The sequence below is a fragment of the Lepidochelys olivacea genome (assembly GCF_965140295.1).
Source record: "Lepidochelys olivacea isolate rLepOli2 genome assembly, chromosome: 10".
Lineage (NCBI taxonomy): Eukaryota > Metazoa > Chordata > Testudines > Cheloniidae > Lepidochelys > Lepidochelys olivacea.
Window position 1 is genome coordinate 50,075,049 of NC_140420.1, and position 19,728 is coordinate 50,094,776.

General features: G+C 38.9%; 1 protein-coding gene across 4 annotated transcripts in view; it reads left to right on the forward strand.

The window, feature by feature from the left end:
- The window catches only part of SCAPER (S-phase cyclin A associated protein in the ER), a 348,781-nt gene that overhangs the window by 61,245 nt on the left and 267,808 nt on the right, over positions 1-19,728 (forward strand). For all 4 annotated transcript variants that reach the window (XM_084641327.1, XM_084641328.1, XM_084641329.1 and 1 more), the window contains 2 exons: positions 14,340-14,440; positions 15,485-15,601. In XM_084641327.1, the coding sequence (XP_084497453.1) occupies positions 14,340-14,440; positions 15,485-15,601 (218 nt within the window). The remainder of the gene's footprint in view (positions 1-14,339; positions 14,441-15,484; positions 15,602-19,728) is intronic.

Sequence of the window (19,728 nt, forward strand, 5' to 3'; positions counted from 1 at the left end):
GTCAACAGTTCTTCTTGCTTAGTAGATGCACCGCTGCATGCCTTAATTTAAGGGTGGCCTTGGTCAGTCTCCGGTATAGTGCATAGCGCATTACAATAGATCCATATTTGACACAATAAGGTGTATGATAAAACTTTGTATCCATTTCTGATTTTAGAGACTACATCATCCCATTGGCAACATCCTATCTTGTTTATGTTGTGGCATGTTGTGCCTTGTAATACATATCATATACAAGGGCCTATGTTTGTTTTCTAACTCCAGAGATGAGATCCTCTTCCCCATTCCAGTCCTATTCTGCTATTATTTAAAAGGGCTGGAGTGGTGTAAAGGGTCTCTAAAAGCCCTGATTTCATCTAGAGTAGGTTTCCCTTGGCGCAGAAAATGTAGAGGAGAGTCATAAAACTGCCTTCAGAGGAGCCTCGGTGGGTATATCTACACTGCATTTATATACCCTCGGCTGGCCAATGCCAGCTGACTTGGGCTTGTGGGGCTAGGGCTAAGGGACCTTTGGATTGTTTCTTTTTTATTATTGTTTTATTTGTTTGTTTTGAGAATGTTTAATTGCATTGTAGAGGTTTGGGCTTGGGCTGTAGTCTGAGTTTTGGAACCCTCCCACCTCACAGGGTCCTAGAGCGTGGGCTCCCTCCTGAGCCCAAACATTAACATCTACAGTCCTGCCAAACAGTCCCTTAGCCTGAGTCAACTTGCATGAGCCAGCTGCAGGCTTTTAATTACAGTGTAGACGTAGCCTGAAAGGCCATGGTATTGGGGCCAGGAGGGGCATGGGGCCTCAGCACACAGCACTGTAGTGATTTCAGACAGTACTGTGGCTTATAGGCAACCTAGGGAGACTGCCGTAATTTAGGCTGTTTTCCAGGTGCTGCTTAAGCCCTCAGAGCAATCTAGGATTGGAAGGATGTAAAGGTGGATTAAAGCCACTTTAGGCCATTGCCGCCTGGGCTATGAGCTCTAAGCTATCTAGAGACAAAAGTCAGACTCTTACCCCACCTCTGCTTCTGAGGACAAAATGTCAGCAACAGAATATTGCATTGCAAGATTTATGCAGGTTGCGTGCCAATGAAATAATCTTATCTCCCCCCCCCCCCATTTACAGTGGTGTTGTAGCCCTGTTGGCCCTAGGATATTAGAGAGACAAGGTGAGTGAGGTAATATCTTTTATTGACCATCTTCTGTTGGGGGAAGAGACAAGCTTTCAAGATACACAGAGCAGACCTGAGGAAGAGCTCTGCAGCTCAAAACTTCTCTCTTTCATCAGTAGAAGTTGGTCCAATAAAAGATATTACCTCATCCACCTTCCTTCTCTTTTTATTCCCTGCATAGACATGAGCAGTTGAATTTTGTATGCATCCCGTTTTCTTGTTTTCAAACATGTCTAAAACAACTAGTTAGCCTTAATTTATTAAATGTCCCATGTAAATAATGTAAATGTAAATAAATGTAAATATGTGAATGAAATTGTCAGAAACTAGAAAATTAATATTTAAGATTGTGTTATAGATTGGGTTAAAGGTCTTTGAAACTGCACACATAACTGCCCATCTTCATGTAAGACTGTTGTCAGAAATCATGATGCTCCTTTATGAAACCAGGCAGCTGAAGCAATCGGAGAACCATCCAAAACATAGACACATGGCAAATCTTGAATAGAAATTTAACAGTGTGGCACACAAAGGATTTCTCTGGGGACTGATATCGCAAATGCAGGGAGTAGGGCATTGATTGGATTGAAACTGTGTTTTGTTTGGGTGTCTGTGCAAGAAACAGCACAAAGACCAGAGAAGCTTGGAGAGAATGCAGTTACACAGAAACATTTGTAGCATGGCCTGAGAAAAAGCTGAGAGAGAGATTTTGGGCTGAATGCTGGCTGAAAGAGACATGGAGTTGTGAGCAAAGAAAGCATCTGCTTTTGTTTGATTCCTCATGTGTTCAGTGAAACAGGACTTTTTATATTCTTTGTAAATAAACAGGATTTCATTAAAGATATGTCTCTCCATCATCAATTTTTCCTAACAGAAACAATCCAAAGGTCCCTGAACTTTGGCTAACTACTTGGATCGAACAGGGGTAACAGTTAATAGTCCATCTTCAACCCACATAATAATGGGAGGGGAGAAAAACCCAGTTTGAGTTGAGGATGCCATTATCATTCTTCAGACTCTTTTATTTCCATTTATTGTATTGCATCACAGCATTTAAACAAATCACTTTGTAAAGGAGAAACAATGTAATTTTCAAAACAGTAGAATGTTAAGCCTTCCTGAGGGTGGTAACTCATAGTGAGCAAATCCCATCATAACTCTTCTTACTGTGCAGAGCAGTGCTAGAAATCAGTAGAGATCACTTTTCTGTATAAGCTGTGACAAAGTCACAAGAAAATAAAAGGTAGAAGTCTGATAGAAAAACATAATAAGCTGACAATGGCAAGAGTGAAGCTTAGAACTCCTCTGGGCTTTAAAGTACAGAATAGAAGTGATAGTAAAATTAAGAAATAAAGGCAAAAGATCCCAATAAATTACTTCTCTGTCATGCAAAATAGTGAGCACTTGTAGTGCTACAGAGAAGGACCCCACTTGTTGTTCACGTAAATAAGAAGTGATGGTTGGGGCACTTCATATATTCTCTGGTGCGTGACTGCTTCCCCAAGGGCAAAAGGCTTAATGGAAGATATTTTAAAGTGCTTAAAAGGAAGACTCTTGTCTGAAAGTATGATACCTCAGGGCTTTAGTTCAAATACAGAATTTAGCTTTCAGAGAACAATTACAGGTAGATAATTTACCCTCTACATGCCTGACTGACCATATTCTTCTGAATCTAGTCTGCTTACTTGGTTGAGAACATATGTTTTTCTAAACATATACTATTCAGTCTTTACTTCAGTCTTCACTAAAAAAGTTAATTGTAACCAGATGGTTAACACAATTAATATTAACAACAAGGGAGAAGGCTCTTGGAAAAGAACAGGTTAAGGAATACTTAGGTAAGTTAGATGTGTTCAGGTCAGCAGGGCCCGACAAAATTCACTGCAAGGTACTTAAGGAACTAGCTGAAGCAATCTTTGGCCAGTTAACGATTACCTTTGCGAACTCATGAAGGATGGGTGAGGTCCTGGAGGACTGGAGAAGGGCAAACATAGTACCTATTTTCAAAAAGGGGAAAAAGGAGGACCTGGGGAATTTAGACTAGTCAGCCTAACTTGGATACCCAGAAAGATACTCGAACAAATTATTAAACAGTTTGTTCAAATCTGGAGGACAATAAGGTGGTAAGTAATAGCCAAGATGGATTTTTCAAGTACATGTCATCCCAAACCAATCTAGTTTCCTTCTTTGACAAAGTAACTGGCCTACTGGATGGGGAGAAGCAGTAGACTTGATAAAGCTGGACTATAGTGACGCTCTTGACTCTGTTTTGCATGATATTCTAATAAGCAGTTTATGGAAATATGGCCTAGATGAAATTAGGTAGGTGCAAAACTGGTTGAAAGACCATACTCAGAGTATTTATCAATGGTTCATGTCTCCTGTGGCCTTTCAGGGGTCAGTCCTGGTTCCGGTACCATTCAGTGTTTCATCATAACTTGAATGATGGAGAGGAGAGTTTGCTTATACAATTTGTGAATGACATCAAGCTGAGAGTGGTTGCAAGCACTTTGGAGGACAGGATTAGAATTCAGGATGCTCTTGATAAAGTGGAGAATTGGTCTGAAATCAACAAGATGAAATTCAAAAAAGACAAGTGCAAAGTACCACATTTAGGAAGGAAAAATCAAATGCATAAATATGTAACAGGGAATAACTGGCTAGGCAGCAGTATTGCAGAAAAAGATTTGTGGATTATAGTGAATCACAAATTGAATTTGAGTCTTCTGCTTCAAAAATAGCAGATGTTATTGTGATATGTATTAATAGAAATGTTATATGTAAGACAGGGAAGATAATTGTTCCACTTTACTTGGCACTGGTAAGGCCTCAGCTGGAGTATTGTGTCCAGTTTTGGGCACTGCCCTTTAAGAAAGATGTGAACAAATTGGAGAGAGTCCAGAGGAGAATAACAAAAATTACGAGGTTTGGAAAATATGACTATGAGGAAAGGCTGAAAGCTCTAGGCATGTTCAGCTAGAGAAGAGAAGACTGGGATGGATATGGGGGAAGGGTATGAAAACAATCTTCAAATATGTAAAAGGTGATCAATACAGAGGATGGAAATCAATTTTTCTCCATGTCCACTGAGGGTAGGACAAGAAGTAATTGGCTTATTTTAACAAGGAAGATTCAGGTTAGATATTAGGAGGAGCTTTCAAAATATACAGATAATTAAGCTCTGGAACAGGTTATGTAAGGAGGTTGTGGAATCCCCATCATTGGAAGTTTTTAGGAATAGGTTAGACAAACACCTCTCAGGAATGGTCTAGGTATATTTAATCCTGCCTCAGCACAAGGGGATGGACTAGGTGAGATCTCTAAATCCCTTCTAGCCATATATTTATCTGATTCTGTGAACCTGATAGAGCTATTTCAGTGTGTCCTCTAAATATGATTTTAAGACAATAGTGTAGATTGCCCCATTCTGTAAAACAACCATATGGAAGTACTTCTTTGCACAACACACAGTCGACTTGTGGAATTTGTTGCCAGGGGATGTTGTGAGGCCAAAAGTATATCTGGGTTCAAAAAAGAATTCATGAAGGATATGTCCATTAATAGCTATTAGCCAAGATGGTCAGGGAATGCAACTCCATGCTCTGTGTGTTCCTAAACCTCTCTGACTGCCAGAAGGTGGGACTGGATGACAGGGGATGGATCACTTGACAATTGCCCTGTTCTGTTCATTCTCTCTGAAGCATCTGGCAGTGGCCACTGTCGTAAGGCAGAATACTGGGCAGATGGACCATTGGTCTGACTTGATATGGCCATTCTTATGTTCTGACACCCTCAGGAGAGGGTTTGTGTGCAAAACAGTGCAAAGTTCACTTTAAAGAGTTTTTATGAGACTGTTCCCTCACAGTGGTAGAGATTTGCAGACACACAGATTTTGGAGCAATATCCTCTCCAAAGTACACACTTCCTAAGGATCTACAGGGAGGAAATCCCCTTTTTGTGTGGAGACAGGAGCTGTCTGTCCTTCAAGGATAACTATTGCTTCTCTGTCTATCTTACCCCTGGGCAACATAGCTTTATTAGGAGCCATGCTGCCATTGATCACATCCCACAGCAGCTATGCATGCAGTAGCATCAGCATATCCTGCCTCCAACTCCACACCTTGTACTCTGTGGAGTTGCGAGCAGAGAATCTTCTGAGACAAGGGAGGTGGAACTTCTTCCTCTCCCCACATATGGTCTCCTCTTTTTAAAGGTTCTGGGGTGGATCAACTGAGCCATGATGCATTGTCATTGTATAAAAATAGTTCTTGGATGACTCTGATTTGGTGACAGGTTTCAGAGTAACAGCCATGTTAGTCAGTATTCGCCAAAAGGAAAGGAGTACTTGTGGCACCTTAGAGAGTCTCTAAGGTGCCACAAATACTCCTTTTCTTTTTTCTGATTTGGTGGTAAAGCTATTTTTCCAATTGTTTAACTAGCCATTAAATATTTATTAAATTTTACTAGATATTTTTCTATTTTGCTTATTAAAATAATTCTGATAATGGACAATGTTGTAATAGAAAAGACTAGGCATTATAAGAATTTCAGCTGGAAGATTTGATCTTCTCTGTGGCTCATATAGTCTCTCTTCGTGTACTGTAACCTCCCATGAACATACAGTGACACTGCAATGTTGATAGATAAGTAATATGTAGTAATTCTGCTGGATTGTTTAAGCAATAACTTTAATAATTATATTTTTGGAGTTTAGAGATTAAAAAGACCACTCTGGTCTTCTGAATCTTTAAATTACATTTTAAGATGAAAATCAGTTTTATAATTAAAGTCTATATTAACTGTGGAAATAGCTTTAATTTCACTTTTATGCTTACTTGTTAACACTTCGTACTTGCCTGATGTGTCTAGAGAAGGTATTCAGTGGTTTAGAACAGTATTAATTATATAAAAAAGAGTTACCTTATGGTACTAGACAGGCAAATCGCTGGCTACAGTTGAGAAGTCACACAAAGTCTGCCAGGTCTGAGGGACTAAAGGACATTGATGATGATAAACAAAAACAGCACTCGTGTTGACTCATATTTTGTCGTCTTGTTTGTCTTGCCTATTTAGTTTGAAAGCTATGTGAGCAGAGAACATATTGTTAGCTAAATTTGTGAAGTGTCATTTATATTTACAGTGTTATATAAGTGTTTTGTAAAAATAATATTAAATAAGGAAATATAATATCTGGTAATTGTTCCTCTAGCCTTTGTGTTACTTATTTTTATTTTTAAATTGTCCTCTGAAAATAAATAATTGTTATTAAGAAAACCTTTAGTATAGATTTTATTCAAATAATCTTAATTTATTATTTTGAATATTTCTATTTTAATCTGGGAAATTTTTCACTATTTTTCCATATACTGAAAAAATCAAGTGGATACATCATGCAGTGTTATAAATGTTTTAATTGTGCTAAAGATCAAATTCCAATACAAGATTTATACTTGTAAAGAAAATAAAACCTGACCCTATTACCAGCATTTAACACGTTTGGATTAATCCAGGATACATTGAAAATGTGTGTGTTTGTTTTTGAAGTTATACATATGGGATTTATTCAATCTTATGATTTGGAGTACTTGGTTATTGATTAGATTGTCACTGTGGATAATGTTTAGTGCTTCCAAATGCGGCTGAGCTCTGGTGACTGGTTGTGGTTGAAATTGCAGACGAAAGGGTTGCGGTAAGGATGCAAACAGTGGAAATGTGTGTAAGAAGATCAGCTGTTGTGTATATTTCCTCCTGGCTTTGGATGCTGCCTAAGGCAGTATCTCAATAACTCTTGCTAATGGTTTGGAGCTGAGGTATTTGAAACCACAAATGTATGTATTGATACTGCTTTGATGCTTCATGCTTAAGGATACAGTGACAAATTGGTTAAATTACCTCTAAAAGAAGCAAGTTTAAATATAGTCTTATTTCATTTAAATTAGTCTGTCCACTGGATCAGTGGTGACAGAACTGGTGAATAAAAGACCAAGTAGGAAACAAAAATGAAATGCTAAATTGTGTAGATAAGTGCTATATTATAGTCGCCCCACATTCAAGTTAAATATTGATTTTTTTCCGTGAATTTTATATCTCTGTTTTATTTTATTATTTAGCATTCTCTAGCCCAACAGAAGAGTAGCCCTCTAACCCTTTGTAGGACATGACACACTCCCCAATTCATAATGAACGGTCTGTGCTGCCCTCCTGTGAAATTTGGAGATGGTCCAGTCACATTGCCATGAACTCTGACGAAGCTTTACCTCTAACTTCCATCCACCAGACTTTGTGACTCTGGCACAGGAACATGTTCGAAAGTTAGCTCCTCCCAAACAGTTTGCTATGTTCTAAGTTGCTCCTAAAGCGACATTTTTGCAGATGTGAGCAGATGAAGTGAATATGTATTTTCTGATTCGGCCTGTCTCAATCTACTTAATGGTGATGATGATAATTAATAGTAGTAATCCTCATCCAAGGATCTTAAAGTATTTTCACCTATCTCTTGAAGTAGGTTAATATTATCGTCTCCACTTTACATATGAGTAAATCTGGGCACAGGAAGGTAAGGTTACACAGTGAGTCAGTGGCAGAACTGGGAATGAAATCTAGAGTCCTCTCTGTCAGTCCTGTGTATTACCCACCAGATCATCCCTCCGTACAAATATTCGTACTTGAAATATTTTCTTTCTTCCCTTTTACTCTCTTGTTCCCAATCTCACTCTGCCCCTCCTTGTTTAATGTTTGGAAAACAAAGAAAATAGATTGCATACAAATATATTGGCGCTAAGAGAAATTAGGCTAGTGGTCAAGGTTTTCCTGAACTCAGTGAATGGATAATCTGTATTGACTCTCAGATACAATATGACAGACAAGTATTATCTAAACAAACAGTGTGTTCTTCTGTTGTCCATCATCAGGATGGGTTCATTTATCTTCCATTTCTTCATACCAGCGACAATTTCAGGGTTCTTCCATCTTAGTTTTTAGGGCCATTACATGTATTTTGATTAGTTTGACAACCCCAAAAACCACTGGGTCTTGAATTGATTTCTTACTAGAGTTGAACCTCTAGAAGAATGTTTATTCACACTTCATCTTCTAAAAGAAACAATCTGGAAGTTCTATGGCTGATCCTCCTTATGCTGTATTCAGAAAGACAAAGTGGTTCTGAAACATCACCCCAAAGCCTAGTGAGATGGTCATAGATTTTCATATTAGCAAATATATAAGTCTCATGCTGTGTTATTCACAAGTCTTATCTATCCATGGAATGACATGTCATAGGTTAGATATTTAAAAAGTTTTTAATACTGTTTGGAAAAAGGTCAGAGTTATTTGTAAATTTTCCTTTTTTTTTTTCCCCTGTGGAGAAATCCAAATTTCAATTCAGAGGCTTTCCAAATGGTTTCTGGTTTGTATCTAGGCCTTTTATGGTCAGGCTGGAGTCTCAATTCCAGACAGATTGAGGGCATTCTGTGAGACCTGTGGCTACACTGGCTGCCTCTATTAGAAATATGTCTATTTTTGAAATATGTTAGGCTGCGATGTGGAGTTCACACCTGCATGAAGTATTATTCTCTTGACTCTGAATATAGATCAGTTGCTCCTTTCAGTAGAGCAGCGCTTCAGTCTGTTTCTAAGTCGGCACTCCCTGGCCTCCTGTGATTGTGATTCTGCTGATTAGTCTCCTACACTGGTCTGCTGAGATAATTCGTTAAAGCAAAATGAAGGTTGCCTAGCAATACTTGGAATTCTCAAAATATATAGGGCCAAATTCTATTCTGTTACCCCAGTGTAAACCAAGAATGACTCGGTTGAAGTCAGTGAAGCGAATAGATGGCAAATCAGCGTGAGATTGGGTGGAGGCCTCTGCTGAGACACATTCATCATCTTTCCTCCACTCCTCTTTGCAGTCCCTTAATGGATGCTTTGATGAGGAAAGAAATTGAGAACAGTTATGGGATCTTGAACATTTGGATCCTAGATTGTCACAAGTGCTCCCAGTAGCTTTAACTACTAACAGTTCAGTGATTTATGTGCATGGTGCAAGACTGCTATAGTGGAGGCAACATCTTTTGGAGAACTCCAGTTATTTGTGTATATTATATTGTTTTTCTCCCCCATCACACAGTTTTTGCCTCTTCTTTAAGGCCTCATGTTACTGTGATTTTTCATTGACTGAGAGTGGTTCAGTGGCACTCCATTAGATAGAGTAAAGGGATTACTTCCCTCCCCCCATCCTCCACTAAGATTAAACACACTGCTTTGGCAACTGTCCCTGACTAGGAAGCAAGAATCCAAACCAAACCCTCTGGGTTCTTCTAAGCATTTATAATTTGGCTGTCAAAAAAGTATCTCTGCACTGAAACTTGTTGTGCAAACTCTCAGCCTCAGGGCAATTTTTAAAACAAATGACTAAAACAAATATCTGATTGTCCTTTTCAAAATTAAATAGAAAGACAGAAGAGAAAAATACTAGGTTTGCCTCTTTTTTATGCAGGAATAACTGAAAATGGCACCTAATCTGACAAATATTTAATCCAAAATGTACGACATAATTACTCTGGGGAACTAACAACTTGTAGAAAAAACTCAATACCCATTTCCAGTCCTGAGAATGAACTGAACATTTGTGTCTTAATAGAGTTCTTTTCTCTGGTATGTTCTATTGGTGAGAATGGTGGGAAACTGTTCCATCTTGTGGTCTCCTTTCCCACCCACGCCCCCACCTTCCCTGCATTTTAGTGTAGGGGAGTGAAACTGAGAAGCTTTGGTTTCAAAGTTGACTACATTTATATCTGAACAAACTAGACTCCTTTTTTCGAAAGGTACATGCAATAGGAACCAAATCATTGTAGATTTTTTTTTTATACAGGGGACTGGAAACTGATTGAGTTTCCTTCCGCTCATGGAGTTTCTTCTTGATTATTCTATGGGAGATCCCTGTGTTTCTGCACAGCTTCTGGACCCACATGACTCATGTACGAGCAGGAGCTGTACGTCTATGGTATCTCCTACTGTTGCTGACCCTCTCCTGCCTTGACACCTCCCATCCTATCCCTTCAATGTATGTGTGTTGCACTCTGTGGTGGGTTAACCCATGTATGTTATTTCTGGCTTGGGTAAGAGGCATTAAATTACATCAGCAATCCCTGCTTAATTTAGGGGTCATGATAGATTAGACAGCAGGGCTGGGCTGTCTATCCACACCTATGAAGCCAGGTCCCTGCAGAGGACCTAGGGATGTGTTTCCATGGAATCAGACAGAAAAAGAGAACACTAGTAAATTTACTGTAGATATTTTGTAAAAATAATGAGGTCTTACTAATATTAGACATCCTTCCAGTGGTCTGCCACTAAGCCGTTGCTATGAAGTGAGGGGAGGCCATTTTTGTATGTGTGAATTATAGGGTGTGAGGCTCTAATGTCTAGAGACCTGTCCAATATTTATTCAAGGGTTGCCCTCTTTAATTGCCCACTGCTGAAATTAATGTCACCTTTTCAACTAACTAGAGAAACACTTCAATTAAATATATATTGTTTTCATTCCAGTTCAAAAATTCTACCATATTGATACTAAACTTGAAGGATGATGAGGTATTTTCATTATTTATAAAAACCTTTAAGATACAGGAAGCTGTATGAGATCACAGGACCACACATATACTGTTTTGCAAATGCATTATGGTAAGGCTTCTCCAAGGTGTTTAGGAAAGGTGGGGACATCCATGGAAAAGATTACCATGAGCCCCAAATGTAGGAAGAAGAAGCAGGGATTAAAATATGTATATATTTAAAAAAATGTGGTGGTGTTTGAAATGAAGCTAATGTGTCAGGACTGGAGGAAGGAAATACACTAAGGTAGAAAAAGAAAGCATGAAGAAGTCATTAGAATGATGCAGGGGGGAATTTTAATATTGTAGAAATTCTTCTGTTTCACATTTTCCTGTTGACATTGGTTTTAAGATCATCCCCTCAACCCCAACCTGTTTTCTTAGCTTGTAGTGGCCCTTTAAAAATCAGTATGAGTTACACTTGACCTTGAAAAATAATGGCATTTAAAATTGCCTTGAGTCTAGTGTAGCAGCAGTCTACCCCATAAAGGTTCCTTTTTGTCAGCACCTTCTCAAGTGGTACAAGTTTCCACTGCTTCAGCACCATAGGGTATATCTGCTACACTCAGTACAGTAGGTGAATTAGAGAGCCAAGACCCTAGGGCCCTGTGCAGTAGTATTGTGTATCAGGAGGACAAAGGGATGGCGCCAACCATCCTGCTGTATGCGCCAGTAACTAGAATTAATTACAAACCAATCGAATCCGTTGCAGCCAATTGGTAAACTAATTGGTAATTTTAGCTGTACATCTATATGTAGTTATCTGGATGCCTGTAACGGCGCTTTCAGAGCCACTTTTGTTCTGCTTCATCCTGCTTGACAAAATGGCCTTCATAGCTTTAGGGAGAAAGATGTGCATCAGTGAATATGGGGCCGCTCCAGCTGCTTGTCTTGTTTGTATTCCCTTGTTCGTAAAACATGACTCAGATTACAGCTGCATGGTACTGCTCTGATAATTTCTGATAAAGTGTAGCTAAACATTCCTTAAAATAGGTTGTTTAAGCCATTTATTGTATTTTCTTTGTGCCATCTAGCTTCAGAAATATAACTCATATTTGGATTAATTCCGTTTTTAATAGGGAAAATCTAAGTAGCAGACATTTTAAAATAAATTATACTGAATTAATCTTGCTTTCTATGCTCTTACTGTTAACGTTCAGCGCAAGATAATATGACTGACTTAAACTGAATTAGAAACCTAGACTTTTATTTGTGAAATTGGAAGAAGAGAGCTGGCTAAACACATAATTTGTTTATTTCTTGTAGCAGACTTTTCTTACCAGTTACTTTGCAATGCCAATTATCTTTTAAGAATAATAAATAAAATGTTTTGTTTTTGTGACACTTCAAAATAAAGACAGCATAATGTTGATATAAAAGTTTTGATTTTTTATATATATTTGTAAATATTTACTATAATACACGTTTAGACTGTCCAACAGATGTATTTGTAGTTATCTTTCATCTTTCTCTGTATATGTATATATAAAGTCTCAGTGTTAACATTTTTTTTATTAGTATTTGTCAGAGAGTTCTTTCTTCCCTTCATTTTGGGTGAAAATTACCCCTGAGGGTAGTCCACTCCATGGACTATACACCACTTATGTCTCAGTTAAGTCCTATTTTGAGTGCTTAAGTGGGAGATAAGTGGTCCATAGGCCTTGTGCTGGTCTTCTGCACAGGGCTGAATTGCATTTGCCTGAATTAAGTAGAAGAGAATAAGGAAGTCTGATTTAGATTATACGTATAGCTATCAGTTAAAAAAAGTGAAACAAGTAAGAGCTCATACCTAGGTAAATCTCCCACTGAAATTAGTGGGAGAATTGCCTGGGTGGAGACTACAGAATCAGGCCCTACTAGGGGAAATGGCCTTTTCAATTTTAACTGTTGTTTTCTGTGTTTAAGGGCAACCTTGACATAGTTAACACACTTCCAAAGCTTGAATGAATTGGAAACCAGTATGTACGGTGAATCATTTTCACAGTAAAGCTTAATAATATTTTTTGCTACTAGAAGGAAGTAAAGACTTTTAATTCTGTTTTGCTCAGTGTACATGATTATTGTGCCGCTAATTTTCTTCTTTAGATGTGAGAAATTATATTAGATTCATATTACAGGTCTGCAGTTGTAAAATGGTTACTCGTCAGTGTATACATGACTAGGTTCTATCAGATTAATCTGATCTTGCAAGATCTGTTCATTATCAATTGAATTCCAACATACTGTATCAGTCTGGCTTCAAGCCATGAAAGGCAGTCATGGATGCAGCTTTCACTTTGTCTGACTGAAATAGCTGATTTTGAATCACTTAAGAAATGTAGGTAAATTCTTGAACAATTATATTTCATTCAACAGTGTCTTTCCAAAAAGATAATAGAATCACTTATCTATAAAAACAGGATGTGTAATCTGATCATTGGCTGTTATAAGGGCTAAATATGTAATTATTCTAAAGCCATGAATATGGGATTCTGTGATTTACAATTCTTAAAGTGCAGTTATTTTGAGAAAAGTGAATGTAAACTTTACATCCTGGGGTTCTGTGCTTAGTAGTGCTCTCAGTAACTTCACATCAAATATGTTCTGTTTACAAGACAATTGCCAATGCCATAATCTCTCCCTGTATACTTTCTGCCTCTTAAACCATCACCAGTAATATTCTGTAATTACAGTATAATTTATAATTTTGTTGATGCTGAGGTTGAGAAGAATCTTATGTGGCAATATCACATATACATTCCATAATCTCCAGACAGACTAGTATTGCTATACACCAGCAGGATGTTCTGTGTGCCACAATTTAGGAATTCTGCGGAAGAGGGGTTCTCTCCTGTGGGCTACAGAGCTAGGTAGCGTGCTTTCTGCCTTCCCCGGCTGCTGATGTCCTAGGATTCATTAGAGTGGACTCTCTCCTGTTGACTTTACAAAATGTGCAGCCGCCCTCCCTAATCATTTTGCACATTACACAGCCAAGTGAATCATTAATGTTCGTGCAATGTAGTTTTCCTGTGCAGTTCATAAGTTTATCAAAACTGTATGCAAAATGTACTGCTCATATCCAGCATGTGATTTTTAAAAGATCATAACTTGTCAAATCAAAATCAAATTTCACTGAAACATTCAGAAACACTTGTGCTTAATGAGAGCTTTAACTTACATGCCAGATTTCAGCTTTCTGTCCTTAGCCGTTTTTTTTGCAGAGACGTTCAAAAAAGTCACAAGAATTATTTATAATAGGAAAAGTATTTTTAACTCTCCTTTAAGTCTGAACTGTTTTTGCTCAAGCCATTCAAAGGCTCCACTTACAAGCAGGGACCAAGACTGGTAAATTTCAGCTCCAAAAGTTTAATTTTCAGAAAGTTATCGGCAACTTGAAGCAGTGTCAGAATGGAAAATATTATGCAACCTTTACTAAAGCGGATGTTGCCACTTTCGTTGTAATAGAGTGAAATTTGTACTATCCGGTCAGGTTTTTTGCTGAGTTCTCTATTCTTCCAGTTTTGTCTCTTTCTTTGCCTTCCCCACCCCCATAAATACAAATACCTGATGTAGGTTGTTGTTCTTTCAGGAGGTTCTAATGATGCTAGATAACTATGTAAGAGATTTCAAGGCATTGATTGACTGGATACAGCTACAGGAAAAGCTAGAAAAGGCTGATGCTCAAAGCAGGTAATCAGATTTTTTTCTTTTCTTTTAATCTATTTCCTAATATTCTCTCAGGGTGAAATTCACCCTAGTGCAGAGGTCAACACAAGGACCTATGAGCCACTTAAGTCCTACTTAAGCAATATTGCCAGCTCCAATCATTAAAAAACCATGAACAGAGCCATATGAAATCATGGTATTTTTTTTTTAAAAAAAAAGTATTTTGGGTTCCTTTTATTTGCAGGCTAGTAAGTGAGAGCATACTCAGGTTCCCTGCTGTGCTTGTTCGGCCCACACAGAAGCCTGTGCTGCCATGTCTTTATTACTGTTTTTAGCCATGCTAGCTAGATTAAAGCTAGAGTGGGTATGCCAGTCTGTACTGTTATCACATCTCCTGACATACCGTTGGACTCCTAGGTCATTTGAATGACTGAAAATTTTACCTACTATCTATGAAAAAAGAGCAGCCTAACTGTTTATTTGGGTTCCTGTTTTCCCAAGGAAAGCTAAATTCTGCTTTCTATAAACAATTTCATAATACCCTGTTCTTCTTGGTGTCATCTGTGTAGGTGTCCCCACCTTGCAAAATCTCTTAAGTAATTATCTGAGAAGAAAAAGCTTAGAATTTAGGCTCCAATAACATCAACAATAATAATACCTAGCTCTTACATAGCAGTTTTTATCAGTAGATCTCAAAGTGCTTTACAAAGGAGGCTTATAAGCATCACTATCCCCATTTTACAGATGGGGAAACTGAGGCACAGAAAGGTGAAGTAACTTGCCGAAGGTCACCCAGTATTGCATTCAGATCAAGCCCATGCTTTTCCTTGCCCTATTGATTCCTTGCTTGGTTCCATTTTTGCATTAATCAATAGTTAACATATTATATATTACAACCACTGGCTGTGCCCACATTAGCCTAGTTCAGATAAAATTTCCCACTGTTGCTACATCACCAACATCCACTGATTTTGTTTTACTTCAAGTTGAAATAGGAATATCCATTAAAAAAATGTTGTAATGACTACTTAGGATTTATTCTTAATTCATTCTCTCCTGAATTTTTAGACCTACTTCATTGGCCTGGGAAGTAAAGAAGATGTCTCCAGGACGCCATGTAATACCAAGTCCATCAACAGATAGAATCAGTGTAACATCAAATGCTCGAAGAAGTTTAAATTTTGGGTATGAAAACAGATAATAAAGGCACTGAAGGAAAGCTAACTCATTTATTAAAAGGGTTCAGGGTTAACTCGTACATAATTTTCCTTTTGCAGCTAATGTATTGTTTTGGGTGTTATTTGCTAAGCCATATTTGAACCCAAATGTTGATATGTGTGAACATGAGAGAGAAAAATACCCAACACATTGTGTAAACAAAACAAAACCTACAATAGATGACCTAATTTTTTCTTTTATTTAATCAGACATTTTATTCCTCTGCATTCCAATGACCTGATGATAAAAGCAAATCAATCTATTTCATGTTAACTGTTTAATAAGATGAGCAGCCATTTCCTTCTACAAAACAAAGGTCAAAATATATGTAATTAACATTTTAAAATTGCGTGTGTATGCACCTGTGTATGGCAAGCTGAGTGTGCAGGAAGTTAATGTTGATCCCTAACAATTAATGTAAAATGAAATTGATTTTGATGAGCAGCAAAATTTATATTAGTCTGAAAGACAGAAAATATTTATAATAAAAATACTAAACCTCTTATTCAATTAAGTGCCAGTATGTGGAGCAAGCACACAAAAATTACATTTAAATTATTTAACTCTATTTCAGGGGAGCATTATCTTCACTAAAGCCCACATTTTGGAAAGCACTTAAGCACAAGCAGTAAGTCCATTCCTATACAGGACATGCTTTAACTCCAGCCCATTGGGACTTACTGCATGTGCTTAAGTGCTGGCTCATATAGGCCTCAATTCAGGAAAGCATTCCTTAACATTTAGAGTATTTATTCCACTGTGGTTCTAATGTTCAGCTGCTTTATATCAAATATTTCTAAATTAGTGTCAGAAGTTATGTTTGATAGAGAAATTTGTTACACTAAGAAGGAGCTATAATATTCAAAAATTAAATATATCTATTTTAAGTATCTATCTGAATATCAAGTAGTCAGTTCTAATTTTCACAAAAAAGAAAACTAGAAAATCCTTGCCACTAAGACCAAACTAATAATTGTAAAACCTCTCAGTTAGTTAGGTAGTACCCATTATGCCTCTGGCATTTAGGGCACCGACAAAGCTCCACTCCTGTTGTTTCTGGCAAGTCTTTCAGTGGTTCCCCAGCTGTGCCCCAGGTTTTTCAGCTCACCTTCCACAGTTCTTCGCCATGTTGTTTTTGGGTGACGTCGTTTTTGCTTGCCTTCAGGTTTCCATCTTATTGCTATTCTGGTGATGGAATCAGTTTCCATCTGAAGCACATGACTAATCCATCTCCAACACCACCTAGTAATGATGGTGCTCATATCTTCTTAGTACTTCTCTGTACCAAATTATTATTGTATAAAGAAATTTGCAGCAAATTCAGCTATTAACTCAGGAGGTGTTTGGTGGCTTATGCCCCAGTCCTGGATTGAGAACTGTGTGGTACTCCTGTGGAGTCCTCAGTGCTGGACTGGGGACTTATTTGTATTGTAGCAGTGTCCTTGGTGTGTAACAGGGTTGAGTGATTGCTGGTCTCTCTGTTCTTGGAACATATCGTGCAGGTCAATGAGCATATGAAGTTGGTATATTACTACTAACTTTTGGGAATGTTGTCCATCTGCTTACATAGAGGATGAAAATGACCAAGATGATAATGGGAGTAAATAAAAGCAATCAAACGAGGAGTGAAAAACGGGGAAATAGCATAAAAGCTCTTTAGACTAACAACCAACATAATAAAACTCTCTAGGAATGTTTTTCACTTAAGTCATTGTTATATATATATATATATATGTTCAGCTTTGCTTTTTTTTCCCCTCAAATAATAGTTTTAATTTTGTGTTTCTGGTTTTACCTTGTCACTAGCGCAGAGAGATGGTTGACAATTCCCATAAGTTATTAAGGCAAGACGGCAGCTAATGGAATGCTCTTATTTTGTCACCCTTTAGATATCTACATGCCTTCCTTTCTCTCTTTCTCATTCAGGGTATGTCTACATTGCAGTCAGAGGTGTAACTAGCATGTGTAGACATATCGGCTTAACTTTGATCCAGCTAGCTCAAATAACCATAGCAGTGAAACCATGGTAGCATGGATGGCAGAAAGTCTTGTACAAACCCGTCTGCGACCCTGGCTATGTACTCGAGTGGCCAGCCCTGACTTCAGCCTAAGCTTTCTTCCCAAGCCTGGCTATTCCATGTCTATGTACCTAGTTCCTTCTGACTAGATGGCTACCTCTATCTCTGTTACAGCCTGTGGAGTTAAGAAATCACACCTGTTACAAGGAATCAGCAGGTGCAGCTGTGTTATATAAGATTGTGCTAAAAAAAGTCAGTCAAAAGGAAGATCCCTGCATCCATATAGACTTTTAAGATCAGAAGGGACCATCATCATCTTCTAATCTGACCTTCTGCACATCGCAGGCCACAGAACCTCACTCACCCGTTCCTGAAATAGACCTCTTACCTCTGGCTGAGTTACTGAAGTCCTCAAATCATGGTTTAAAGACTTCAAGTTACAGAGACTCCACCATTTACAGCAGCTTGAACCTGCAAGTGATCCGTGTCCCACACTGCAGAGGAAGGCAAAAAACCCCAGGGTCTCTGGCAATCTGACCGGGGGAAAAATTCCTTCCTGACCCCAAATATGGCAAATCAGTTGGACCCTGAGCATGTGAGCAAGCTTCAGCAGCCAGACACCTGGGAAAGAATTCTGTGTAGTAACTCAGAACCCTCCCCATCTAGCGTCCTATCACTGGCTGTTGGAGATATTTGCCGCTATCAATCACAGATCGGCTACATGCCGTTGTAGGCAATTTCATCATAACATCACCTCCATAAACTTAGCAAGCTCAGTCTTGAAGCCAGTTAGGTTTTTTGCTCCACTGCTCCCCTTAGAAGGCTATTCCAGAACTTGACTCCTCTGATGGAGGAACTTCACTCCTTGAACTAATTTCAAGCCTAAACTTGTTGATGGCCAGTTTATATCCATTTGTTCTTGTGTCCACATTGGTGCTCAACTTAAATAATTTCTCTCTCTCCCTGGCATATTATCCCTTTTAGGTATTTATAGAGAGGTCATATCTCCCCTCAGCCTTGTATAATGTGTGACAAAGTTCCTCCTCTGCCTTCGTGGGTCCTGTGCTTATTGGCGGATTTGCTCGCCTCAGAGATTCACGGCCACCCTCAGTTTGGCCATTTTAGTGAACCCACAATCCAGGTCAACCCCTCCTGTGTCTGACTAGGAGTTGGGAGGTTTGGGGGGAACCAGGGCCCACCCTCTACTCCGGGTTCCAGCCTGGGGCCCTGTGGGTTGCAGCTGTCTAGAATGCCTCCTGGAACAGTTGTGCAAGAGCTACAACTCCCTGGGCTACTTCCCCATGGTCTCCTCCCAACACCTTCTTTATCCTCACCGTAGGACCTTCCTCTTGGTGTCCGATAATGCTTGTACTCCTCAGTCCTCCAACAGTATGCGTTCTCATTCTCAGCTCTTAGTGCCTCTTGCTCCCAGCTCCTCACACACATGCCACAAACTGAAGTAAGGTCTTTTTTAAACTCAGGTGCCTTGATTAGCCAGCCTTAATTGATTCTAGAAGCTTCTTGATTGGCTGCAGGTGTTCTAATCAACCTGTCTCTCTTAATTGTTTCCAGAAAGTTCCTGATTGTTCTGGAACCTTCCCTGTTACCTTACCCAGGGAAAAGGGACCTACTCAACCTGGGGCTAATATATCTGCCTTCTATCACTGTCCTGTAGCCATCTGGCCCGACCCTGTCACGTATCCCCCTTGCCCTGCTCAACACCATGGGGTTGGGCAACTTGGGACGTCAGGCAGTGTACTCGTGACAAGCTATCTGCATTGCCATGGTGGCTTCCAGCCCGGTGTTTTATGGTGAACTGGAAAGGTTGTAGGGACAGGAACCATCTGGTCACCCTTGCATTCTTCTCTTTATTTCGATGCATCCACTGGGGGGGTGCATGGTTGGTCACAAGGGTAAACCTTCATCCCAGAAGATAATAATGTAGTGTTTCTATGGCCCATTTCACAGCTAGGCACTCTCTTTCAACCACGGCATACTTCTGCTCTGTCGGGAGGAGTTTCCTGCTGTGGTAGAGGATTGGGTGTTCTTCATGTCCGACCATCTGCAATAGGACAG